The sequence below is a fragment of the Malaclemys terrapin genome, chromosome 5, assembly GCF_027887155.1.
Source record: "Malaclemys terrapin pileata isolate rMalTer1 chromosome 5, rMalTer1.hap1, whole genome shotgun sequence".
Lineage (NCBI taxonomy): Eukaryota > Metazoa > Chordata > Testudines > Emydidae > Malaclemys > Malaclemys terrapin.
Window position 1 is genome coordinate 123,086,984 of NC_071509.1, and position 27,316 is coordinate 123,114,299.

At 42.3% G+C, this 27,316-nt stretch overlaps 1 protein-coding gene across 1 annotated transcript in view; it reads left to right on the top strand.

The window, feature by feature from the left end:
- Positions 1–582: 582 nt before the first annotated feature.
- GRID2 (glutamate ionotropic receptor delta type subunit 2) overlaps positions 583–27,316 on the top strand; it is a 1,011,959-nt gene continuing 985,225 nt past the window's right edge. The window contains exon 1 of the mRNA XM_054030820.1: positions 583–1,499. Within this exon, the coding sequence (XP_053886795.1) occupies positions 1,412–1,499 (88 nt within the window). The 5' untranslated portion in view covers positions 583–1,411. The remainder of the gene's footprint in view (positions 1,500–27,316) is intronic.

The window sequence follows — 27,316 nt, forward strand, 5'->3', positions numbered from 1 at the left end:
CATTGGCCCTGATTTTGGGGAGGAGGGGAGGGCAATTCAGTTTTAAAATAATTGTGACTATTCAATCAAAATTGTAGATAATTAAAATCATATAAATAGCTTTCTAGGTCTTTTTTTTTTATTCCTCTGCGACCAGGTGACCCTGATTATTTTTCCCTTCCCTTCAAGCAATGTCCCTGACTCAGTTGTCAAAGACTGGAAAAGCAGAAGTGTCCATCTAGCTTTGAACTTGATACCTGCGGTGGAGTTACAAGGTTAAACAAATGGGGTGGATTTTTTTTTTTTTTTAAGCTGAGCATTACATTTCAAAAAAGGTCTTTTCTCCTCCTCTAGTGCATTTTTAGGCTGCATGCACTCCTGCCTGTCTTTTACTCCGTCTCAGCTGAAGATTTCAAGGAAGATGAGTGCTCTATTTTGCTTCTCCCTTGTATTGCAGATAGGGGGAGGAGGTGGTTATTAGAGGAGAGCCCCCCTCGCTTTTTCTCGGTCTCTCTAGCTGATAACACTATATCGCTCGCTCTTCTCCTCCTAGGTGATCCATTTCTAGGCAACGTGCTGGAGCTGCCAGCTCTCTCTGCATCCCACCAGCAAAGCAAGCTCTAAGCCATCCTGCGGACCATCAGCTGCTTCCCTCTGCTTTGCTCCAGGCACTGCTGCTCTGCCTCCTGCCCTGTCCAACCACTACCTTGCGCGACAGACACAGCACGCTGGGCTTGATTTGCAGATTTCTCCACCAGTTGTGGGAAGCAATTTCTAAGCAGGGGGTGGGGGAAAATCTCTGCATTACTATCTGCATTACCTTGAAGTTCACTTTGTTTTTTGGCCTAGGGGGGGCTTTTCCTGCAGGAATCTGGCTTCTAGAACCGGGATCTCCTATTTACTTGATTCTCCGCTCCGCCTCCTTCCTTACTGAAGGCGAGTTATTTGCTGCGGGCTCCCGGGGTTTGGGGCTCTCGGGCCAAGAGGGTTGTGTGTGTGTGTGTGTGTGTGTGTGTGTGTGCGCGCGCGGTGTGTGTGTGTGTGTGTGTGGTGGGTTGGAAGTTGTTGTGTAGGAGCCGGGACTGAGCCGATCCCTGGACCCTGCGGAAGGATGGAGATGGTCTGACGAAGAGGCGCCTGCTGCCCAGAGAAGCAATCGGGCTGGATGGATTCGCTGCCCGAACTAACAGCAGCGGTGGTCGCTATGCCCGGAAGCCCCCCGAAGTAACGCGGGGCTCTTGCAAAGGAGAGGGGCGCCCCAAACCCTGGGCTCTCCCCCGAGACATCAGCTACTGTACACAGGCAATCGGGATTTAAACAGTGTTCCGGCATCTCCAACTCTTGGGCTTGCTGCGCTGTCCTTCATTATCCTCCTTGTAAGAAGAGATCTGACGCTCTTTAAAAGCAAAAAAACCCTAAACCCCAGGAGGACATGGAAGTTTTCTCTCTCATCTTTGTTGTGTCCGTCTGGTGGACTCGAACCTGGGAAGCGGCGATTGCAGATTCAATCATACATATAGGTAAGGGGGTTGCTGCATCTGCTGGTTACTTTTCGAGCTCGCCTTTGCAACGTCTCTCTCTCGTTCGCGCTCTTTGCAGTCCCTTTTTTCCTTCTTGCCATCTTCTTTCCTGCTCTCCCTTTTCCCCTCCGTATCATTGCTTCCCATAAAGATCTTTGCTTTTCTCCCCCCTCCGCCCCCCCCTTTTTTTTAACAGTTGCTCTTTATTGATGGTTCTTGATGGATGATGTGTGTTTAAATCTTGGGTTTCGTATCTAATGGCTTGGAGGGTTTTTTTGGGCGGTGGGGGGAGTAGCAGGAGAGTTCACACACCCTGTATTTGCCCTTAGCACGAATCTTCCCCCCCCCCCTTTCCCTTGACTCACTAATTTGCCCTATCTGGGAACCCGAAAGTATCCCCCAGATGGTGTCGTCTAACCACAGCCACCCCTCGGCTGAACAGGTGGTTTGACAACGTTTCGCAAAGCAGGGCTGTGTGCAAGGGGAAGAGGTCCCGTGTAGCGCCCCCCCGCTAACCCTTCCTTCCCTCCAGGGTAAGCGGCGCCGCTGCTATCCCGGCTGGAGGAGCCGGGGCGGCGTAAACCCTCTCCCGGAAGGATTCGGAGCCAGCTGCTGTACAGACGGGGACTCGGGGTCCAGACGCACCTCCCTCTGCTCCGTCCCCGATCCAGGGAGGCGCATGGCGGGGCGTAGTTCTAACTCTCCCCCCCGTCCCGGTTTTCACAGAGAGGGCAGCAGAGGCGGGTGGGGGCGTCCCCTCGGCCAGCGCTGTGGCGGAGTTGGGGGGAATAGGGGATGCTGCTGCCCTGGAAGGGGTTAAGGAGCCAGCCCTGGAGCTGCTTGTGGCCCCACCTATTGGCAGCATGATGGCCACACGGGGAGTCAGAGAGCTGGAGGGAGGGAGGCGCTGTGTGTGTATGATTATTATTCACAGCGCTGTCCGCAGCAAGCTCAAGCTGTAACCCACATTTCTATCCAGACAGAGAGGGGCATAGGGAACGAGAGACAGCTGGATCCCCCTTCATGTGGCAGCCCGGCCTGCCGGGGAACAGTCCCTCCCTCCCAGCCTCTCCTCTGCGCGCACGCCCCTTAGAAATAGGTGGCTATTGTTAAAGGGCATTTTATTCTCCCCGCCAGGGGACAGCGCGGGTTCCCCTGCCTTCCCCGGGGGGGCTTTGCCTGGAGGGGAGATCTCTCACCTTCCCCCCCCCCCCCGAGTGATCTGCAAACCAAACAGGCAGGAGGAACAAGAGCATACAAATGTGGATGCCTGTCTGCAAGGCGTGCAATAAAATAAAAAGCCCAATCCCCCTTGCTGGCCCGCTGGGGTCGGGGGGAGCTTGTTCTCAGGTGTCTGCCGTGCGGGAGCCGGGGTGTGCAAATGCAGCTAGTGCTCTGCCTCGGATCTCTTCTTGGCTTCCAGTGCCAGGCCCCTTAGATCCAGGGGGCTCGCCCGCTCTCTGAGGTTGCCTTTGTAAACATGTCTGTGCCTATCATTTATAGCAGCAGTGTGTATAGCAGGGAAAATAAGATCCGAATTTAGCATTCCATCCCTGCACTTGCAGCTTTGAAAGTGACACTAGCGTTGGGGCAGCTGTCCAACCCTTCATAAGATCGCCAGGCGCCCACCGGCTATCAATTCCCATGGGTAAGGAACTTTACAGGGGTCAATCCTAATAGCCAGCCTTGACTGGAACCTCCAGTCTTCTCCTGAGGCAGAGCAATATGCCCTCCTTTTAAAGAGAGCATGGCTTATTAATTTCTTTGCAGTTGTAAACTGTTAGTCACACTGCCTAGTGCTTTTGATTTTTAGGGGCTTATCACTCCTTGACCACATCTTAGGGTTTGGGGTGACATCTTTACCGTGTAACAATCATCTACCTGATAAGGGAAAAGTGAATGTACTATATCCAGTCCTTTTTATTAAATGATCAGTTGTATGTACTGTAGCTGTTGGGTATAGTACCGGCAGAGGAAAATATCTCCTTTCTTCTCTCTGCACTGGTAATTCTTGTTTCTATTTGTTATTGTTTAAACTTATTTATTTTATCTGGTATATACAACACAAGTATTTACTGCTCCCCTCTTTCTTTAATGTGCCATTGGTTGGTAGATGCATCAACACAGTAAATCCTCTGGGTGGAGGGAGGTGGGGGACCAAAGTGGTTGCTTCTCACACAATTAATTTGACTTGAAAGACAATTAGTACATTTGACAAGGGGATTAGCTCTTTTTATAGACTGCTTTATGTTGCCATGATACTGGCAAATTTATAATTGTTACACATAGCTCTAAATCGTTTATAATTTAAAATTGAAAATAAATGACCTGCAATTACAGATACTTGAATGTCTAATAGGTCAGCAATTAAAACAGGCAATCCTGTAGAACTCAGAGGTGAAAACCATAATAATATCCAAAATGACCCTTACATTTTGTATTCTAGGTTTTATGAAACCCTAATTTGATTTTTTTCCCTGTATAGGTAATATTAAGTTACATATAATGCATTTAAGCAAGAATAATGAAAAGCCATTGTCAATTTAAGATGGCATGTTTTTTAGTTTTAATATTTTAAATAACAATAAAGGATGGAGAGAATCAGTCAACAAATTATTCTAATACTTGTGGATGGGATTTTCAAAGCGAAAGAAGAAAAGGAAATGTTTAAATTCTGGAGTAAAAGTAACACAGATATGTAATACAGATGCCCTCAGGCAATGAGCAGAATAAGCTATTTTCATAATTCTACAATGTTAACATGTTCAAATGGAAAATATTTCTAATATAGAGAGCCCATGTATAGGGGAGGTTGGGTGGGGGGGGGAAGAGGGGAGAATCTTGAAAAGAAATAGAACTAACATACTAATCCTTTGCACATGTATTCCTTTATGATGGTATATATTCATTATAGTGCACTAACTGCCTCACTTGACTGCATGTTGAGTATTTGATATATTTACCATAAAAAGGTTGCATTTCCGAATGTGTAACTATCCTATCCGACAGCTCAGTAGACCACCACAACACGAGTGAATTAGCAGCTGTGATTAATATGTTGGGGATGGTGTGGGGAGTTTTTTGTGTTATGGAATACTGATTCATTTTTTCTCTTCCAAACGAACACCCTTTTAATTATTCTAGTTGTATTTTCTGTTAATTTTTAGGGCAAATCAGTCTATTTTTCCAAAATATGTTCCTCTGAATATTGATAGGGCTGCCTATAGTTAATGTTTCTGTTGGCTAAGTATTATAAATAGGAGTTGGCAGTTCAAAAAGCCTGCATTAGGCATGCTTGTGAAAATGTTGAAATGGATCACCTCCGCTGTAATTATCCTTACCCCTATATAAAAAGAGGGGGATATGACATGTCAGAATTGTGCAGTTCTATGTTATGTTGCTTCTGTGAGCCTGTGCATTGATTGAGTAATTTCCTCAGACTCACATTACTTGATTGCTTAGAAGTTTCCTAATGATCTGTATGCTGTAGGAAGAACTCGAAAGCCGTGAGCAGAATGGCAATGATACTGTGTTTTATGAGGCTATTCAAAAAGTGGCTCTGATTTATGTAGCTCGAAAGCTCTGAAGTCTTTGAGATTAGCCACGCTGCCTGCTATTTTCTTCATACATCAGTCGTCCCACACTCTACTCTCTAAACACAACAGGAGTTTAGAACGGTGCCTTTAATTAAGCAGGGATTAGGTGGCATTTCTAGTCTACTGCAAGATTTGTGTATGGTTCATATCTTCTGCGAAGGGTCTTATATTTTGTAATAAGTGCTCACTCCTTTATCTTGGTGTATGTGCACAGTAATATCTCTATGTACATGTTTATGTAATGCATAAATACACAAACACATGCCTGTATCAGATGAAGCAAAGCTGTCTGGGTCAGGTAGCAAATAAAACCTTTATCGTATAAGAGCGCAGGTGTAAAATGTCATTACAATCACTTTACAGAATAATGCAGTAAAACTGTAGCACTACTTTAACCAGTAAGATTGCAGTATGCAAATGAAGTCAAGGTTACTATATATTGTGTATCTCTTGCCACCCAATAATACCCAATAGCATGCTGCTCCTAACTTTTTCCATATCAACTGGAAAGTTCAAAACACAAATTTGTGTCTTGCAGTTTTTTGAAATAACAGAATTGTATAAAAACAATAATGCACCAAAGCTTTTAGACGGCAAGCTCTTTGCAGCAGGGACTATCCTGTACTAGATGGTAGTCAGGTGCACAGTGGGGTCCCAACCTTGTTAAGGTGTGTAGAAACTAATTCAATCAATATACACTTTTAATAATAGAGGGACAACTTGTATATTCAGTGGAGGCATGTTTTTTTTTCTGTTAAGATCTTGTGACAGCATTCAAATACCACCTGCACCTCCCGAAAAATTTATGCAGGAAAAGTGAAAAAACTAGTATGGAAGTATACACATCCGCATCTCAGGATTTGCTTAATATTAAGTCTGTGTTGTACCACTCCAAGGAATTTGTATACTATGGAGATCTGTGCCAGTATAAGAATCTGATCAGCTCCCTTGATGGGTGTGCCTTATAAATAAAGTTTTGTGCAAATCTCTTTAGTATAGAACTTGTTTTATATACTTCATAATAAGCTCAGACATTTCTCACTGATACAGTATATCAGCATAAGTCCTAGCATTTTGCATAAAAACCTTTACTTTTTATTGCTTGCTATGCCCATGTTTCTGCACCTATGTAGTGTATTATTAAATAAATACCGTGCTGATCTTGTGATTAATATGGCCCTTGCTAACGATGTACTGTACATCAATAACTCATTAATATTGTAGTAGTAATATTGAAATATTAGTAATATTGAGTATTGGTTATTGAGTAATATTTAAATCTGTTTTGTATGGTACAGGAAATAAACAAGCACATGATAATAGGAAAAAATGAGTATTTCAATAGACCAAAAAGGCCTTCAGTTTTCTGTTCTACACTTCACTATAATTTGCCAGGGTAGCTTTTTTTTTTTTTAACAATGATATGAAGTCCTCAAGTACACAGCATAGCATATGTTTAGCAGCTAGTATGTTTTATTAATATCTGAGAGTCTCCAAAATATATTGTACACTACATACTTAATGTCTTTATATGCATTATTGTTGAAATTCTCTTCCAAGAGCTTAGCACTGTTACGCCCTTTTGGGTCCCTATAATGTATTTTTAATGCTAATTACACTACTCCTAGAAGGGAAAATCTTCTGTGCATAGATTATGGCTTGTTGTTTTCTTCTAAGGACATACTTGCCATTAGGTGTCACTGCTTTCTGAAGTGAGTTTCTTTGCAGTCACGTAGGGCCTGATCCAAAGCCTACTGAAATCACAGGAGTCTGTCCTTTGAGTCCAGTAGGCTTTGGATCAGGCCCATAGCTGACAGAGTATGATTTACTCAAAAGACTTAAGTGACTGCTTTTAGTGTCTTAGTAGCTGCTTAAATTACTTCAGGGTCTTCGTACTGTATACAGCTAAACAAATAAGCACCCTATTTCAAATGGCTTTTTAACAAATGTCTAACATGTCAATTGTTGATACTATGTATGCTTTCAAATGACTAGTTATAGGTGCAGAGTCTTTATTCTCAGAGTGCTATCTCTGAAAATACCCTGTGTGTGGGGGTGGGGGGATCTCTTATGGCTGAGACTGTTCCTGTGTAAATATACCAACTAAGGTTCATTTAACTTAATGAACAAAGGTTTTAACTATGGTTCTCTTCTTCTCCCTCATCTTATAAAGCAAGTGGTATTGGGTTACTCCTCTGATAAAAGGCTTGAATTTACGTTATCTGCTGTGACAGCTTGTAGAATTTATTGGGGAGCTTTTAAAAATGTTTACTATTTAGCCTTTTCCGGCTATTTGTACTGTTGATCATTGTGTTTAGTTGTTTTACCTTATTGTAGCAAATTAATTTTGTTTAATAATGGCATTGACAATATGTTTTAAGAGAGACAAAACTTATCTTGGTATGGGTTATAATGGTTTCTGGTTTTACGTTAAAATTTGCCAAAACACAACTTACCCTAACGTATAAAATTTTATAATATACACTAAAATACCAGAAAGGTGTTCAACTTTCAGTGGTGCAAATTGAGGATATGGGCAATGTCTGAAACATTCCTGATGGATTTGGGGCTGTAGACTTGTTATATTAAATGGAAACAGTTTTTATTGGTAAAAAGCAGAAAAAATGTCTAAACCCAGAAAATTCATTTACATCTTAATAAGATCTACAGATTAACTAGTATTGATACGTGGAAAGTGTTAATATGCCAAATGCCATCAGACAGTGTAATGCAAGAGTTCAATAAATATAGTTACCTTGTGCCCTTGAAAACTTAGAATATCATTGTGTCTGTGGTGTTGTGGTTTGTGTTTTATTTATTTAATTTTTTAAACCTGTTGATGTTTTGGACATTAGAAGGAGCTAGGATGACCAGACAGCAGGTGTGAAAAATCGGGACGGCAGTGGGGGTAATAGGAGCCTACATAAGAGAGAGACCCCAAAATTGGGACTATCCCTATAAAATCGAGACATCTGGTTATCCTAGAAGGAGCTGATGGTCATCTGAGCTAATGAAACTGGCAGGCTGCTTCCAAAGTCCATATGCACTTCAAGGAATATCCTCCTATCAGATTGTTGCATGTTGACACCCTGACTTCCCTATTGTGTTGCGTCTTGGTCCTCAAGCTACCTCCACACACACCCCACCCTGCCCCCATATAAAGTCCATCAACAACTAGGAAAGCAACCCCTTGCAGGCCACAGTTACTAAAAATGATAGACTGAACTAATGTTGCATGTGACTTGGCTGCTAATGTAGACTGGTTCAAGTTGTTACTGACCAGTGTTGGAGAAAGCATGATACGGACCAGGTGGAATGTGGAAAGTCTAGCAAGTTATTTCTGTCAGATGTTGAAACAATTACATTATGCGAGCAGCCAAGCCATTGTCAACAGCAGTTGAGGTAGGACTGAAGTAATCCATGAATTATGAAAATTGTTGTCAAGGTTTCAGCATCCTAGAGTAGATTAACCTAGAGGGTGCAGATAAGGAAATAGTTGTCTCCCATCCTGCCCATTAGTGTAAAGGTGTAATGGTTTTTAATCTGGAAAGTGAGAGGGTGATAACTTAAATGCAGAGGGAGAGAGGAAAAGGCCTCTGTTCTCATCCCCCTTTTTCAGCTTTCAAAATGCTCCCATGCATACGTACCACCAAAACTCTCCCCTGTGATATTCTCTCAATACATGTCAGTTTTTACTTACTAAATGTTACTCTAGACCCTTAGTTGTGGAGGAGGAGGAGAAAGAGAAAGGGGGCGATTGGCATGGTTCAGAAAAGACAACAATTAATAATAGTGCATATGACTTGGACAGTTGTTACTTTTCTATTTAAATGCCAGATGACCCAGAATAGCATTTTAGGCTGATAATGACATGGAGAATTTGGGTGCTGAATATGAATTCTGGTAAGAGGTGGGACTTGGAATTGTGTCAATGTGGTGTCATTTTGTGATGCTGAAAGGGCGGAGATTGTATCTGTTTTTGTGCACTGTTGGTTTTTGTTGATTTTGAGCCTCATACTTGCTTTGGAACAGAAGTTCGTATGACATAGAAAGTACAGTATGAACTGTAGGAGAGGTGGTGAGCACTGAAAAAAAGGATAACACTTCTTCAGTATATGCCAAGCTAACCTAGTAACTACAATGTATATGTATAGTATTAAAACTATACCAAAGTGTTCCTGTATAAAAGTAAATACTGTAGTTTTAGGCAATTGTAAACTGATTTGCAGGAGACAGTTTAGATTTTAAGTAGCTTTTATTTTATTTTACACACAGACACACAGACACACACACAAGTTTTGGAATGACAGGGAAATATGGTGGAAGATGATGATGAAATATAGAAGTTTCCTGTAACTTTATTCTAGGTTTAGCTGACAAGGCATGCTCAAGAGGAAATTGAAAAGGAAGATGAGTGAAAAATGAAGGGAGGGGAAGAAATAAGATATCAAAGTTGAGAGCCCCGAGTACACTGCAAGATTCTCTTCATGCAGTAATTCTGCGGCAGTTGCGTTAAGTGGAAAAGATCTAAATCAGAGGGGAAAAATTGCAAAGCCACAGAATTTAAATGAAGAATTGTATGTGTATTTTAACTTATTAGATAACACTCTGTGCAAAAATGCTAATTATTCCTAATTGTTATATTTGCTTTTACCCATGAATAAAATATCACCCATCTTATAAAATATGCAGTGAAAATCATTAGATAATTCCTATTGGACTCTTTCATGCAGATTTAAAGAATTAAATCTTTTTTATTTCTTCATTACTTTTAAATCATTAACTGTTTTTAATAAGTTAGATTGCTAAGGCTAATACTCAATGTACCAAACAATAATTGGTTGTTTTGCAGAACCTTTTTGCTTCTGCTACCCTGCGCACCCTGCACCAAATCTTCCATGCAGACTCAAATGGCGGTAAAGATTTCATTATAATGTCTTTTTTGATAAGTTCTGGTTAATCTGCACCATGATGGAGCTGTGAACAGTAATATTTTTCACTGCTTTGATGGGAAGCAGCACATGGCTGTGGATAGAACACTGGATAGGGATTTAGTAGACCTCAGTCCTAGTCCTGTAGTCTCCGTGCCTCAGTTTACCCACTTTGTGTTCAGTGCTTTGAGATGAAGAGATGGCTTCTCTAGCACTTTTCATGTCCTACTTTACTATTTTTAAGTTTAGGTATAGAGGACATGGCCTATTTTTCCCATAAGTAGAGATTTGTGCAGTAGGAATAAAATACTTTTAAAGTCCAACTTACAAAAATCTTACTCGATGCCCTACATTCTACATTGTTCTCTGTCTGCCTACATGCTTGGTGCCCATTGGTGATGCTGATGGGTAAAAATAAAACCACTGAAGTCAATTAAGAGCTCAAGTCCCGTTGACATTCAACTGGGCTTAGGCTCCTAAGTCACTCTGGTATTTTTGAAAATATCAGCCACTTTACTTACGTGTAGAGAGAGATGCTAGTTTCATTACACTTGCATTCTAACCCAAACTAGACTTGCACAGGCTGCCTGCATAAATGTTGAAAGTGTTTTGTTGCAGAAAGTCTTGCCTCTAACTTATAGCTTTGGTGTCACATTACTGCCTGCATCTCATCATACCTGTTGACACCTGGCAAAACAAAAACAATAAAGTGATGGAAGGTATATAATGTGAGAGCGCTTAAGGCTGACAAGGACAACTTGTACTATTGTTGGTGCCTGGCAAACCCAATAAGGACACGGATGTCAAAATGTAACAGTCTATAGCACCTGGTCCAAAGCCCATTGAAGTCAATGGGGAGATGTTAATTGAATTCCATGGGCTTTGGATCAGGCCTGTAGTGAGCACCATTAAAAACTGACATTCGCTGCACCATAGTATTTATCAGTTAGGCAGTATTATCCATATATTTGGAATAAGAAATGCTGCCAATCTCCGTAAACCTTTCCTCTGCAGTAAAAGGACCTCCCTCTCCTTCCCTGCCACCCTCTCTTTTCAAATGGAGTCTTTTTGTTCATTCTTATTAAAACAAAATTGTTGACAGTACACTTCATTTTACAAAGTTTTAAAGGAGAAAGTGGCAAATGTCCTCTTTTAATGGTGCCCACAGGTCTGTGTAGTGTATAAGGTGAATGTGGGATTTGGTGAGATTCGTGGTCACGCACACGGTGCATTTGCTTTAAGAAGTGTGGGAACACCAGAAAGTAAGTTTGCTTGTTTGTTTGTTCCATTCATGGCAGGTGAAGTGGGGAGAAATATGTTCAGGTTGTGGAATAGAGTGCATTTCACTTTTAAGTCACTTACCAGAACCCAGCTTCTGTTTTCTAATGGCTGTTGATTGGTCTTAATCATCTTCCTAGATGACAAGTGTCCATATCACTCCCACAAAAATTGGCATTGATTGGCACCCTTGCCTTGATAGAAAGATATGAATAGGGATGGAGACTAAATTACACTTCATGCAACATGCTCCAAACCAGGTTTCCATTAGGATGTGCACTGGCATGGGGCACAGTGGGGAACCTTGCAATGCAACTACCCATCTTTTTTTCTGATAAGACTTCTTTCTCCAGAGCTGTCAGTATTGAAACTGTCATAATTGCGAACATCAATTTAAATGCATTCAAAAAGCAAAATGTTGTTTAGGATATTTTGATCTCTTATAAGGCGGGAAGATTTTCTAGACCGTAGAATCACAAGAAGCAATATCTGCATATCAATCCCTGCAATATAGGCTTGGGGCTTCTCATGTTTGGTCTAGCTAGTCAGACGACCTGCCTCCAGCAAAAGTTTATATCTGATTTAGAAAAAGGTGAAACCAGAATATAACTTCATAGTTTTGCGGTGCGTTTTGGACGTTCTCAAGTACTCTCGACTAGATTTTGATACGGAGATTGTGAACAGGATAAAGATTTGACCACAAGGCCACTTCACATTCTGCTGATAGAAGTATAACAACCATGTGGCAACCACAGCAATTGCTTCCATGGAAATGGATATTACATACTTCACTGCAGTTGAGCTGCTTGAAATAAGGAGAAGGCACCTCATGTAATTAGCCAACTCTCCATATGTGATCCATGGTCTACAGTTTGAGATGTTCTGAAAATTCCTTCTGCAGGCTTGATCAGTCTATGCTTCAAAATTTGAGGCTGAATGTAGCATGTAACTAGATATGTTCAAACTGGCTCTCTACATTTGAAACCTCTCGCCACCAAACTTGAGGAATCTTTGAATTTGAACTGAGATCCAAACTTTGACTCAGACTTTCACTCCACCAATAACTTTTTTTTTTTTAAAATTTAGCACGTGTGGGTGGAAATTTTGTCTGTACTTCATCCTTTCTGGAGTCTTATTGAACTCTTTTTGGCCCTGTGATTTCTTGTGGCCATAGATGCATTATGCAGCATATAACCAACCTGGGAGAAAGTATTTCTTTTTCTCCACACTTTCCATAGCCCCACGTGTACCTCTATGCTTGGACCCAAGGTCTAAGTACCCCTCTCTGTAGCCTATAGGATGGATTAGATTAAGAAATAAGTAGAAGTTAGGCAATTTAGGCCCCAAGCCTATGGGAGTATGGGAGATTTAGAATTGCTAGGGGGAGAAACTTAGAGATAAACTTGGAGACAGTAAGATGGGAAATTGAAAGTTAGCAAGGACATGACCCACGGTTACGTAGCTGCTACATTTTGGATATACTTGGTTTGAGCAAGATTTTTAACAAGTGTTTTTGAGAATTGTGGAACCTTTTATTAAAATGCTATCTATATTGATAGTATGGGGAGGACGTTGATGCAGATGTTAAGTTAAATAATCTGTAACTTAAAGAGCCAATAAGGGAAGTGGAAGAAATATAATTATGGTAAAAGCCGGTTTAATGTTACTTAGTATTGTAATGAATTATAAAAGGAGTAGCATTGCTAAATTGCAGGAGAGCTCATATTAACATCAAAAGGCTCCAGTTAGGTTCTAGAACCATAAGGCTGTACTTACTGTCAGTAACACCTTTAAGTGTAAGTATAACTGTAGTATTATCTAAGTTGTGGCTGCATGCCTGTTTGCTTAACTCGTTTTTCTTTTAAATAAAGTTTGGTTTTGCCTTTCAAAGGCTCACCGAGTGATCCTCTATTAAACTTTCTGTAACTGACGTAAAGGCTTCAACCTGAAAACTAAATTGGATGTATTGCCCCCATCTTAAACAATTTAGTATTAATTGGGAACATTTCAACATAAAGATCACACATGGAAATGTGTAAAGAGGAGGGGGAACCCTATCTCCCTCTTTACTTTAATGGTTGCATAGTTGGTTATAATTAGGGTGACCAGACAGCAAATGTGAAAAATCGGGACGGGGGATAATAGGAGCCTGTATAAGAAAAAGACCCAAAAGTCAGGACTGTCCCTATAAAATCGGGACATGTGGTCACTCTAGTTATAATGTAGACCCCAAATACAGTGAAGCTTTGAAGCATGTGTTTGAAGTCAGTGTGATTACTCAGTGCTTAATATTTAGCGTTTAGTACTTAAATGCTTTTGCTAGATTGGGACCCTAGTCCTTAATGACTTTTTCTATCAATATGGGTGTGATCCAACACTCACTTGAAGCTAATGAAAAGGCTCCAACTGACTTCTGTGGGCTTTGTATCAGGCCTTATACAAGTATTTGAGTTTAATAGGTTTTCAAAAGTTGGATCAGTGATCTCTAGTAACAGGGTTGCATGAGATGGAGGAGGAGGAAAGTATTCCCTGAAGGGAAGGAAGATAATGACATCATTTGGAAACTTAATGCTGAGGACCAAGTTCTGAAGGGTCTTGGGATGAACAAATCCTGTTCATTAATGTACCAGTTTATTACTTTGTGTTTTGTGCAAGGCTGTTGAATGTCCCTGAGGCTAGAATTAATTGGCTATTTGTTGTGTCAAGTGAAGAGTACCTATTTTAGGAAATAGGTTTATATTCTCCTATCCAGAATATGAAGGGAAAGAGAAACTCAATTCACGTGAATGACATGCTGGGAGCATTTTGTACCGGTATCTTGAAATAAATAATAGAAAGTTAAAAATGTCCACCTATATGGCTTTGAACTTTGTAAAATTCCCTCCCGCCCCTTTACTTAGTCTAATTTGACCTTTGGAACTAGCATTCAGTTTCTCTCCTCTTTCCCCCAAGTGTTGGCAATGAAGAGAAAAATATGTGCTATTTAGGGCATGTACAGCGCTGCAGTGGCACAGTTGTACCGATGCTGCAGCGTGTCTGGTTAAGACTCTCTGCTGACAGGAGAGAGCTCTCCCATGGACATAATAAAACCACCTCCGCAAAAGCAGAAGCTATGTCAGTGGGAGAAGCTCTCTTGCAGACACAGCGCTTATGTCAGTGCATCTTATGTTGCTCGGGAGTAACTTATACACACCCCTTAGCGACCTAAGTTATGCTGACATAAGCTGCAGTGTAGCATAGCTCTAGAAGCAACCCATGTTTGCTTTGAAGGCAGCTCCAGCACTAATTGCTGCCAAGTGAATTTTTTAGAGAGAATAGGGATCACTTGTAATGTGTTGCTCAAATGCTATCTTAACAGTCTGAATTGTACGGTCTTTTATATCAACACAATTTTTACTACTATTGTTTTAATAGTCTCTGTTGACAATAGTGAAATAACAGTGAGTGGTAGCCAATTTGAATGTAGATTCTGAAATGGCCCTCATTTATGGAGGACGTTTGAGGAGTATGCCTTGGCTCTCTGCTGTTATATTAAAATTCCAAAGTACTAACTTAGATTGAATGGTGCCATGACAAAATACTATACCATCTGCACATGAGAATATTATTTAAACAACCTCCATTCCTGGAAAGAGCAGACAAGTTTTGGAGTGAAGCAAGTCTGGCTCTAAACTAATATTCTAGTTCGAGGGTTCCCACGCTGTTTTGTTGCGTGGCCCACAGCTCAACAGAGACATAAAACCAAAATCTCAGCTGATGTAAATTTGGCATAATTCCTTCTTAGTCAGTGGAGCTATGCCCACTTAAACCAGTTGAGAATCTGGCCCACAGTTGAGCAAGACACTACCTCCCATTCACAGTTGTATGTAACACCTCTCCTTCCACCACGGTCCCGTAACAGCTCTGTGACAACTGCAGCAATAGTTAACATGGCACAATAACATTTAGTCACAGAGTATTCTTCTATCTAGAGAGGTTTATTGCAGTTCAGCGGCTGACAATGAGGAAAGCCAATACCATATGCTTAGACATTACCCACAGACCAATCCTCAGAAGACCTGTCCTATACTGACACTTAGGAAAGCTTCATGTTGAGAAGAACAATGTGCTTTGTATACCACATGAGACGTTCACATAGAGGGTCCATCTATGGTTGGAAAATAATCTCTTGTTGAAAGTGGTTGTCAACATCTAACACCCTCACCCCCCATTCCCTCAGTGTTCATTTTGTTGGGGTTCAGAATTGTTTGGCTGATGCAGTTTGGCCCTGTTTACACTTCCTGACACCACTCTAGAGAAATCTACAAAACTGCTGGGATGGGATGGCTGGAACACTTTGTGAAACAGTGTCGAAACAGTTCAATTGCTTAAAAAAAAAGCATCAGCTGTTCTCCACGCAAGTTGTAGGAAAGATTCACTAATAAACATTACTGTGTATAGCTGTCAACATTCTAATGTAGAAATATCCCTAGAAGTCCCAGAGAAGTCAGAGGAACAATTTTTTTTGTCAAAGGTTTTGATGAATGGCTAAATTTTTCAGTATTTATATAAGGGGAAAAACTTCATCATGAAATGGAAAACTTCAATTTGATTTAATTAGAATAGAAAGGAACAATGTATCAAATACTTACGTTTTTTTGGCTCTCTCCCACCCCCAGAGGGGAGAGGAAAAATAAACCCAAATGTTTATGAATACTGAAAACTGAGTTCCACTTTTGGTTTGGGTTCAAATGAAATCAAAGCTAAGCAATTTTTTCATTTAGAATCATTTAACACTTTAACACGTCAATGAATTTTATTATGAAACAAATGGCTGACTTAAAAAAATTTCATGGAAAATTACCATATTTCATCAGGTCTGCAATGAAGAAAATACTATGCCTTTTGTTGGAACTCTTTTTGTTTCCATTGTTCTTTGGGGCACGGACAGTCTTTTTTCAGTGACTGGCACTATCAGGTTCATGATTGGGGCTCCTTCGTGCCACTGCAGTTCAAATGCTAAATATAAGAATGAAAAGTATGAAAGTGGTGAAAAGGGAACTGGTTGCTTAGAAAAGGATTCCAACTCCTCAGTTCCTTCCTACGCTGCTAAAACCTTGACCTCCACTTAAACTGACCCCCACAACAGTCCCTGTCTAGTGTCCCAGTTTTTCACTTTGAAAATCTAGTCATTTTTGCTTAAGGATCAGACAGTTGTGGAGCCAGGCTAGAATGAAAGAATTCTGGGCTTGGTCTCGTGCTTTGCTCAGGAAAGTCTACTGTTACTGGACAATATCTTGGCTTACCCTGTGTGGGAAAGGCAATGTGTCGAACTAACTTCTATTCTGATAAGCAGATTTGTGTCCAGGGTAAAGAAAGTTGAATTTGTTTTATACTGAGAGTGAGTTATCATAATTTCTTATGCTACTGTGTTGTTGTATGTATTTGGGAAGGGGGTTAGGGGACTGAATGAAGAGCAAAAAGACTGTCTCTGAAGTGTATGTTTAGGCCCCAAGATTTATGGATTTTTAGTATATTCTCTCTGGAAAGCTGGTGAGGTAAAAAGGCTCCAGTTATCATGGCTGGGTGCTGAACAATCTGTACCAGTTGTACTGCAGAGGGAACTTGCATGAGGACATAGGAGGGGACTGGATTTGTCCATAAATCTCCCAGGCTACCTCCACCATTGCTTGTTCTCCTTATTTATATATTTTTACTACCTTTTATTTTTGGCCGTTGTAGTGCTGACCAATTTAAAGACCTACAGCACTGGGGATTGAACATCAGGGGCTAATGAGGCTGAGCTCTACCTATTAAATCCCCTTTCCTTTATTTCTTTAAGCAAACAAGTTCTTTGTGGCAGATGCTTTTCTTTTCTCTGCTCTCCAGCATCACAGCAGAGAACACCTGGCCCTCTCACCTTTAGTTAGGTGCTGCTGTAAGGAAGGTGAGTCTTCTACTCCAGTCTCCACTAAGGGTATGTCTACACTGCAGTTATACACCTGCAGCTGACCCATGGTGATGCTTGGGTTCTGGGACCCTCCCACCTTGCGGGGTCCCAAAGAGCAGGCTCCGGCAGGAGTCTCAATATCTACATGTAATTAAACAGCCCCAGAGCCCAAGTCAGTTGACACGGGCCAGCCATGGACATATAACTGCAGTGCAGACGTAACCTAAGAGTGCAGGGCATGGTAGGGATCTAGTCCCTGAGAGGAGACCTCCCTTCACAGTAAGTATAGAGAAGAGCTAAGAGGTATGCATATTCATGGGCTGCTTTTTTTCCCCTCCAGGTCCCTGTTGAACTTGAAAAATCTGGCCCCTGAAGGCTAAAATTTTTCAAGGTATTTAGGTGCTTAGTGATGTAGAGAGGCATCTTGTTAGATTCTCAGAAGAACCAAATAGGAGGGTGGTTAAAACAGAAATGGGGTGAGGAGCCATGATCCAGTCATGGTGGAGGTGACTTGGCAGAGAGGTTGAATGTGGAACAAAGCAGCCTCTGACCCACTGGGGTTGAGGTAGGGAGCAGAACTGTGGTGGGTAGTATGGAGGGTGCAGAAAGAGGAGTAGTGGAAAGTTAGACCTGCTGGGAGGAAAACTTATTTCTCGAGGAGAGGGAAGAGCCCCAACCTGAGATTTTATTTGGAAGATCAAAAATGTGTGTCTGTGGGGTAATATAAACACTTACTTGGGAGACAAGTGGGCAGGAAAAGGAGAGGTTTCTGCCATTCAGGCCAGCCTTGTTGGGCACCAGCCATCACTGAAGTTCATAATTTAATCACATAAAAACATTTGAAGTCCACCAATATGCTTGAACTGTTACTATTATTGTGATTTGAAGTTCAGTAGTATGTAGAGTCCTGACTAAGACCAGATCCCCATTGTCCTATAAGTGTACCTAGTAATAGACAATCACTGCCATGAAGAGCTTGCAGTCTAAAGAGACAATTCATAAAAGGAGGGGGAGAAAGAAGGTATTTTCCTTGTTCGGTAGAACAGAGAATACAGGCATAGATTGGAGAAGTGACTTGCCCGATGCCATAGGAAGCTTGTGACAGAGAAACAAACTGAACCTACATCTCCCAAATCCCAAGCCACAAGATCATCCTTCCTATCCATGACCTGAAACAATTTGGTCTCTGTGCTTCATCATTTTTGATGGAAATGGTGATGTGGACAACTGGCTAGTAGAAACCTGACTGACAGCACCAGCTCACTTCACACACAGCACCAAATAGTTATCAGAAATAATGACTTCTAAACTTCTAATGAACTTGGCTAGATGTGAACCAGTAGCCTTGAGTTGTTGAAAACTGTCCCACTGCTGGTCCCTTGAGCTATCTATCTGTAGTGTATTATGTGAGTTGAATATTGGGTGCTTACACTGATGCAAATTCTTATGGGATGTAGGATGAAAATTAGATTTTAATTTTACATGGGTTAACCACATAATTCATATATCAGTGTTTCTAACTTCCTGAAGCAGAAGCCTAATTGTCGCTTATTTTCTAATGTTCTAATTTTTGTCTGCTCATAAGCTTTTCGGATCATGTTTTATAGCAGGTGTTTCCATTTTATTTTGCAATATTATAGTGTGTTACGAGATGCATTCTGTGAACTGTAGGTTACTGAGGATGTTTTCAGTCATCCATAAACACATACATATGCTGAATATGCATTTGATTGGTTTACTCTTTCCAATAGATCTTGAGACTTTTTTTTTTTTTCATCCTTCCCTAAATTATTTGCATCAATTACATCCTTGAAAGAACTATACTCCATGAGAAATAATTATAGAATGGAAAACAAATCATTTGAGGTTATTGCAGTTTAGCTGAAAGCTTGGTACATTTTTGGCAGATCTGTATATTGGCACCAATTTACTAATGAGTGCATTTTTAACACTAGTTCTGTCCTCCATAACTGAGCTATTAATGTAACTTTAATCAACTGAACTAGCACAAGACATTTATAATTGATCAAGGGTCGCTAAACCAACATTTGAACATAGATCAGCAGTATTTGTATAGGACAGTAAAGGTTAAAAAGCCACTGATTTTTCTACTTTAATGAGAACTTGCCTCAAATGGTAGTGTATATTTATAATATATTTCGATGCAATGATGTTTGCTAGTGAAGTCTTTCCATGCTATGTTTCGTTGATATATTGTGTGAGTTATTAGAATTCTCTAATTAACCTGGACTTGAGGCATTGACTCATTCCTGATCTGCTATATCCCTAATCCTCTGCTGAAAATTTTAAAAGCTTTTTATTTATTTATTGGTCTGCAATTACAGTAGTAATTCACTGGGGCATGGAAATGCTCTAGAAAGTTTTTTTAAATCAGTAAAGCAGCAAAGATGAGCCCAAATGAGTTTGTAGGATTACTTGTTTTTTAAAATTTTGTGGCCTGCACAGCCTCATTAAGCTTAATGTCAACTGCCATGAAATTAAAAATTCTTTGCAATTCATAACGTATTTGGCACTTTGGTATCACTGTCCCTCATTACTGTCAAGCGCAAACAAAAAAAAAAATTAAAATCCTGGAAGGTGATCAGACCTGGTGGTGATGCTATATACTAACGCATACTGAGCATACTCTCTAGGAATAGTCTGGGGAGAGGGATAGCTCAGTGGTTTGAGCATTGGTCTGCTAAACCCAGGGTTGTGAGTTCAATCCTTGAGGGGGCCACTTAGGGATCTAGGGCACAAATCAGTACTTGGTCCTGCCAGTGAAGGCAGGGGGCTGGACTCGATGACTTTTCAGAGTCCCTTCCAGTTCTATGAGATAGGTGTATCACCATATATTTAACAATGCATCAAGAGACATTTGGCCCATTGCCTTAAACATAAAAATCATTATCCTATTTCTGCCCCTATAGAAAGAAAAGTAAAGCTCCTGTTGCTTTCAGTGGGAGCAAGATTGCAGTATAGATAGTTGTCTTGGCACAGGTAATGACTTGTTCTCTTGTACAGCGCCTAGCACAATGGGAGTCCTGGTTTATGACTAGGACCTCCAGTCGCTATTGTAATACCAATCATTACATAGTATCATTTAATGTCTGGGCAAAATTGTTTCCCTGACTAAAGTGGCTGGGATGTGTGGGATAGAAGGAGCAAACGATAGGTGGGGATGACCCTAGACATTCTAACCTAACCCTCAAATAGCTTAAGAGCTGAGTTGAGTAACTGATTTTTCAGTTTGGTGGCCAAACCTATAAATCCCCTTAAACTCTGTTTCAGGTCAATCTGAACCAGAAGTCTTCCATTTTTTCTTGTCAAAACAAAAACCTTCAAAAACGTTTGTTCTGGGTTCAACAAAATGTTTCATTGGATCAAAAATATTTCATTTGACCCAAAACCGTGTTTGATTTTATTTCATCTTCGGCTATATTTTTTTGCACTTTAAAAAAAATAAATCCAAATTTCAAAATGATACATCAGGCATGTCTACACTACCCCACAAGTATGGACTAAGGGGTGCGAACAGAAGTGCACGCTGAAGTGCTGCGCTCTAACTGCCCCGTATGGATACTGAAGGTGCAAACTAAAACATAGTCCTCTTCAAACAGAACTATATTAGTGCAAAGTAGGAACCTTTTAGTTAATGCCCACAACATCAAAATGGGGGAGTTACAAAGCAGCTCTTTGGTGCATACTGCTATTCATACCCTGTAGTGTAAATGGTGGGGCATGTTCATAACCTCAAATGAAAAGTTGAAACATTTTGTATTTTGAAAATATTGATACTAAATGTTTTGACTTTCAAAAATCTTTTTCAGCTGAAACTATTTTGCAAATTGTTTACTAAAAAATTTAGTTTTGGGACAAACAACTATTTGTAGGCAAAACTTCAACCAGTTTCCTCAGGATCCTTAGTTGTGCTACTAGTATTAAGTGTCAGGATGAAAAAAAACTAGCCAGAGTAAATTGGCATAGATCAATCAGCTACAAAGGCATTAACCTGATTTAATAAGGTGAGGATTTACCTCTTATTTCTACTGCTTATGCTTTTGTGTATTTCACTCAGCTTGGATGGCTGTTTTTAGTCAGTTTCACTTTCTAGGTTACATGCACTAGTACAGGGGTCAGCAACCTCTGGCACGCAGCTTGCCAGGGTAAGCACCCTGGCGGGTCGGGCCAGTTTGTTTACCTGCCGCGTCAGCAGGTTCGGCCGGATGCGGCTCCCACTGGCCGCGGTCCACCGTCCCGGGCCAATGGGGGCTGCGGGAAGTGACGTGGGCGAGGGATGTGCTGGCCGCAGCTTCCCGCTGCCCCCATTGGTCTGGGACAGTGAACTGCGGCCAGTGGGAGCTGTGATCGGCTGAACCTGCCACGTCGGCAGGTAAGCAAACTAGCCCGGCTCACCAGGGTGCTTACCCTGGTGAGCCATGTGCCAGAGGTTGCCGACCCCCGCACTAGTACAATGCCTTGTTACCTGGGTTTCTGAGGATCCGCAGGCCTAGAACCCTTGTCTGAAGACGTTGGGATAGTTGATGCTCCCACATTGTCACTTGGAGGCTGCAGAGCCATAGCCCAGGAATGCTGTGGGGATGAGGCACTGCAGGAAGTATTGCCCAATGGGTCTGGAGTGACAGCACCCTGTGGCTTTCTGATTGGCCTGTGTTCCCTTTTTTAACCCTGGAGAGTATATGAGGAAGGTGTCTGGGCAGTCATGAAGACCTGTTGTTTGCTGCATCTCTACGACTGATCTTGCTTTCTGATCCCCATTCTCTGACCCCCATCTTAACTGTGACCTTGCATCCTGATGCCAGCCTGGTAACTATTTCTCATCTCCAGTCCCCATCCTTGGCCTGACTCTGGCCTGTTGATTCTGGCTCAAGCAATTACTCTGGTCCCTGCTTACTGACTTGTGGACACCAGCCCAGCTCTGACTGCTAGGAAAGACTGTCTAGTCCCTTGTCTTCTTAATTTCCAGCAATGCAGGGGAATGTTTAAATATTGAACTGTTTGTGGTGAAATGAAAACTATATAAATACATACATGCTAATGGAAATACTTCCATTCTACGAGGTCTTATTTTGTCCCCATTTATTCTCGACATTTATGCTGTCAAATTATATTTTTCTTAGCACAAGCTGAATTTTGAGACAAAGCACTTAAAAAAGAGACTATAGTTAAATGGCTTATTTGTCTGGCTGTTCTTTGTCAAATGGTCATTTACTAGTCTCTTGTTCAACTTGAACGGTCATAGACTCTATGTAAAAAGCAGATTAAGTGCAAATCAGATAGGATAACAGCTATGTAAAACCATACGGTGTACAGCCAAGGAGTTTGGCATGAAGTGCATCAAGGGAATTTGCACACTTTTGCCTTTGTGCCATGTGGAAAGCTATATTTGACCTTCAGGTGCAAACTGTCAGGACAATGTCTCTGATGTAGCAATGGGACTGCTTATACACTTAATTTTTTAAATTTGATTTTTAAGGTCAGAAAGAACCCCATGATGATCATCTAGTCTGATCACTTGTGTAACACAGGCCCTAGAGTGTGAAGATAAGAACTTGTAACCCGTTGACCAGTTACTCACTTTGTGAAGCACAAGTACAATCTGTGTCTTGAGTATTAAAGGAAAAACCTTTGGACAGGTCACCAGGATGCAGAGTGCAGTACCATGCTCCTTGGCTCTTTGCTTTGTAATTATTGCGGCTGCCCAGTACACCAAACCACTAGGGTGGCAGTAGCATGTCAGGTGTACTGCAACTCCATAGCCAGCACTAGGTCAGGGGTGGGCAAACTCTTTGGACTGAGGGCCACAACTGGGTGGGGAAATTGTATGCAGGGCAGGGGGTTGGGTTGCAGGAGGGAGTGTAGGATGTGGTGTGGTGTGCAGGAAGGGGCTCAGGGCAAGGGACTGGGGCAGAGGAGGGGCTCAGGAAAGGGGGTTGGGGTGCAGGAGGGGTACAGGCAGGGGGCTCAGGGCAGGAAGTTGGGGGTGGGGTGCAGGAGGGATTTGGGCTCTGGCCCGGCGCCGCTTACCTAAAGCAGCTCCAGGGTGGCAGCGGTGCATACCGGGGCAGGCTCGTGCTGCTCCAGGAAATACTGCGGCTCCTGAGGGGGGGAGGCGGAGGTCTCTGCATGCTCTGCCCTTGCTGAGCCTCCAGGTACTTCCCCCGAAGCTCCCATTGGCCACGGTTCCCCGTTCCTGGCCAATGGGAGCCGCGGGGGGGAGGGGGCGGTGCCTGGAGGCAAGGGCAACGCATGGACCCCTTTTGTCCCCCCGTCCGGGGACCGCAGGAACGTGGTGCCGTCCGCTTCTGAGAGCGGCGCGGGGCCCACGGTGCCATGGAGGTGGCAATCCCGCGGGCCGGATCCAAAGCCCTGAGGGGTTGGATCTGGCCCGCGGGCTGTAGTTGGCTCACCCCTGAGCTAGGTCTTGTTGGTGCTAGCCCTGGTGGGTCCCAATAACCACCCAGACACGTGGCTAAGTGAAAAAGTGTTTTACTAGGGCTGTCAGGAAAGAGAGAGCTTGCAAATAATCTAGGTATAGAGGTTTAAACAGTTACAGTTCAAGGGAGCAATAGCAGTTGTTTGCATCTATGGGCAGTCGGATCGAGAGTCAGGGCTCTTCAGCCCTAGTGCTTGTGGTGTCCTCGCTGGCCCAGTTTCTATTTCTGCAAATAAGCCATTGCAGACTTCCTAGGGTGACCAGATGTCCTGATTTTTGGGACTTTTTCTTATATTGGCTCCTATTACCCCCCATCCTCTGTCCTGATTTTTCACTCTCTGTCTGGTCACCCTAAGGCTTCCAAGCCAAGTTCAGTTAGTTTCTCTTATTGGGGCCCTCTGCACTGATTCCCTGCTGAGCTGCTGATGCTCCCCCATAAGTCCCACACAGACCTGCACCCAACTGTATTATCTGGCAATCAAAGTCTATCTCAGGAATTGTGGACAGAGCTGTACACAGGGCGTCTCTCTAGCTCCCTACTGCCATGTGGCTCCCACTCCCAAACAAAGCCAGACCACTTGCTCATTCAGGACCTTTCCCCTTATCTGGCCTGGAAAAGGGAAGTATTACAAGTTAGGTAAATTTGGTTAAGGAACAATCATTTTATCAAAATAGGGGGAAAGGCTAAATCAATGACTTGTTTAATGGTGGCCTGACACACACACACTGTGTGATAAACAGTTCACATTGTGTCACAATCTCTAAAGGATTGAATCAAGTTAAATGAGGGTGTTTGGCCACTAGCACAATGTAATAATTATTAGCATCTAAAGATAGTTCAGATAATTTCTCAGAAATGTTAGAAAAGAGATTTTCTGTCTGTGCCACACAGAATAGAGAGAACTGTAGATATCTGAGATTGCCTGGTATCAGTTAAAAGAAAACAAAATGGAATAGCTCAAAAATTAGGTGTTCCTTACTAAAAAAATTTGTCTTCCTTTGGAAAAGATGTCTCAAGTTTGGAGGGGAGCCGCAAAATTTTATATACTTCTGTTGACACCCATCCCTTCTGTGTATTTGCAAAGTTCATATTTTTGGGGGGGAGGGCAGATTTAAACTTAATTGAAGTCAGTAGAAGTATTCCCACTGGCTTTGGATTAGATCCTATGTGTGCTTGTTTTTGGTTTAAAATCATTGTCCAGTAGTCGGATATTAAAAAGAATCCCTTCAATAATGTACATATGATTCGAAGAAAACATTTGATAAGCTTTCAAATTTCCAGATGTAAATGTGAGGAGAGAAACTACTGAACTCTTTTCTAAACACTCAAGCATTCTTTCTATTGTTTCATCTGAAGGGTGAAATAACTTTGATCCAGTAGTTATTTAATTTTAGGTATGAGATATTGCAGGGAAACATACCATCACTGACAGCTGCTAAAGGCAGGACACCAGACTAGATGGAATATTGGGCTGTACTGAAGTCTGTACATGACCATTCCTATTGACCTAATAGATGGTTTGTCTTCACTGTGGCACCTGAGTAGCTATGTTCATTAATAATACTGGAAAGGAAGGTTGGTATTGTGGGTAAGGAACAGGACTGAGGCATGGGGACCTATGGATTCAGTTCCTGGCTCTGCCACAGGATGCATGACCTTTGGAAAGTCATGGAAGTCCCAGTTCAGCCAGGTACTTAAGTGCATGAGGAATCCCATTTAAATCCATGGGACTGCTTGTGCTTAAAGTTAGGCACATGCCTAAGTGTTTTGAAGACCACAGTTCATCTTTTTATTATGCCTTACTTCCCCATGGGAATAGTTACTTACGTAAGCCCCACTCCTGTTCACCATCCAGTACAAGGTTGTTAGAGATAGGGTAAGTCTGCTTTGTGGCTTTTTACACAACTTTGGGATTGCTCAACGTGCTCTGCGTTGTGTGCCAGTGTGTGTTCCTCTCAGGGGTGGCTCCAGGCACCAGCACAGCAAGCACATGCCTGGGGTGGCAAGCCGTGGGGGACGGCCTGCCGGCCGCTGTGAGGGTGGTAGTCAGGCTGCCTTCGGCGGTGTGCCTGTGGGAGGTCCGCCTAAGGTGACCAGATGTCCCGATTTTATAGGGCCAGTCCTGATTTTGGGGTCTTTTTCTTATATAGGCTCTTATTTCCCCCCCACTCCCTGTCCCCATTTTTCACACTTGCTGTCTGGTCACCCTAGGTCCGCCGGTCCTGTGGTTTTGGCGGCAATTGGGTGGCGGGTACGCCTAAGGCGCATTACTGGCGGCCCTCCCGCAGGCATGCCACCGAATCCGCGTTACCAGCGGCCTTCCCGCAGGCATGCCGCCGAAGGCTGCTTGACTGCCATGCTTGGGGCAGCAAAATGCATAGAGAGACCAGACCAACTCAGACAAACCACCAAGAATGAAGTTTTGTTTTCTAAGGAAACCTAGAACACAATTCCAGTCCAGCAGCCGCCTGTCTACTTGCCTCATGCTACCAGCTTTGGTGCTACCTGCTGGGAGGGCAGAGCGTACTTCCTGGCAGGAACCAGGAAGTTTTCACAGCATGCTGCAGTTTGTAGTCCACAGCTTGCTGTTCCCACAGTTGCTGCTGAAGCACACTAGACTTTAGGGTAGCACAAAGGGAATTTAAGCATTGCCACTGTCTGTCTTGTTTGTTGGATTGTAAGCTCTTCAGGGCTGGGACTTGCTTGCTGTGTATATGTATGATGCCTACCGGAATGGTATTCCAATGTCAGCTGGGGTCAGTAGTGGCTACTCTACTGGTAAGAGAATATTTGCATCAGTGAGTAGAATAAGCTATGATGTTTCAACAAGGCAAATTCAGAAAGAAGAAATAAGCTTGTTGCATACACCTCTACCCTGATATAACGCGACCCGATATAACACGAATTTGGATACAACGCGGTAAAGCAGCGCTCCGTGGGGGCGGGGCTGCGCACTCCAGCGGATCAAAGCAAGTTCAATATAACACGCTTTATTATTATAAATTATAGGTAACGCACCTATAGCACTGTAAGATTTTTTGGCTCCCGAGGACAGCGTTCTATGGGGGTAGAGGTGTAGTATAATTTCAAGGGAGTTGTCTGAGTGGTGAAATCTGGGAGAGGTTAATTTTTTTTCAAAGCTATTTACTCAAACATACTAGAAGGGTGAATGCCCTGGAGTGAGGACACTGTTGCTTAGAACAGTGCAGCCACATGTCATTTCAAATATATAGTTTTCACTGAAACAATGAAGTTGTGGGATTTAAAAGGCTGGCCCTGACACAACCTTAACTATGGCATTGCAAATATAACGTTACATCTAATCTTTCTTTTCAAGACCTAATGCCATTTTCCATGACTATCTGCTGTTCCTTTCAGGCTTGCATTGTCTTCTGGAGTTTCCTCTGTTTGGAGTTTCTAACACCTGTCTTGTATCAATATCCAAATATTCGGTGACTCTACTCACAAGCCAGTCATGCAAGAGTAAATGAGGTGCCCATACTGAACTTATTTGGATGCTTAATAAAAATGTTAATCAATTGGCCTGTTGGTAGCGTGCATGCTACATGCAGGCTTTAAATGGAAAAGTGATATTTATTTCCTGAATTACAAGAAATTGTTTTAT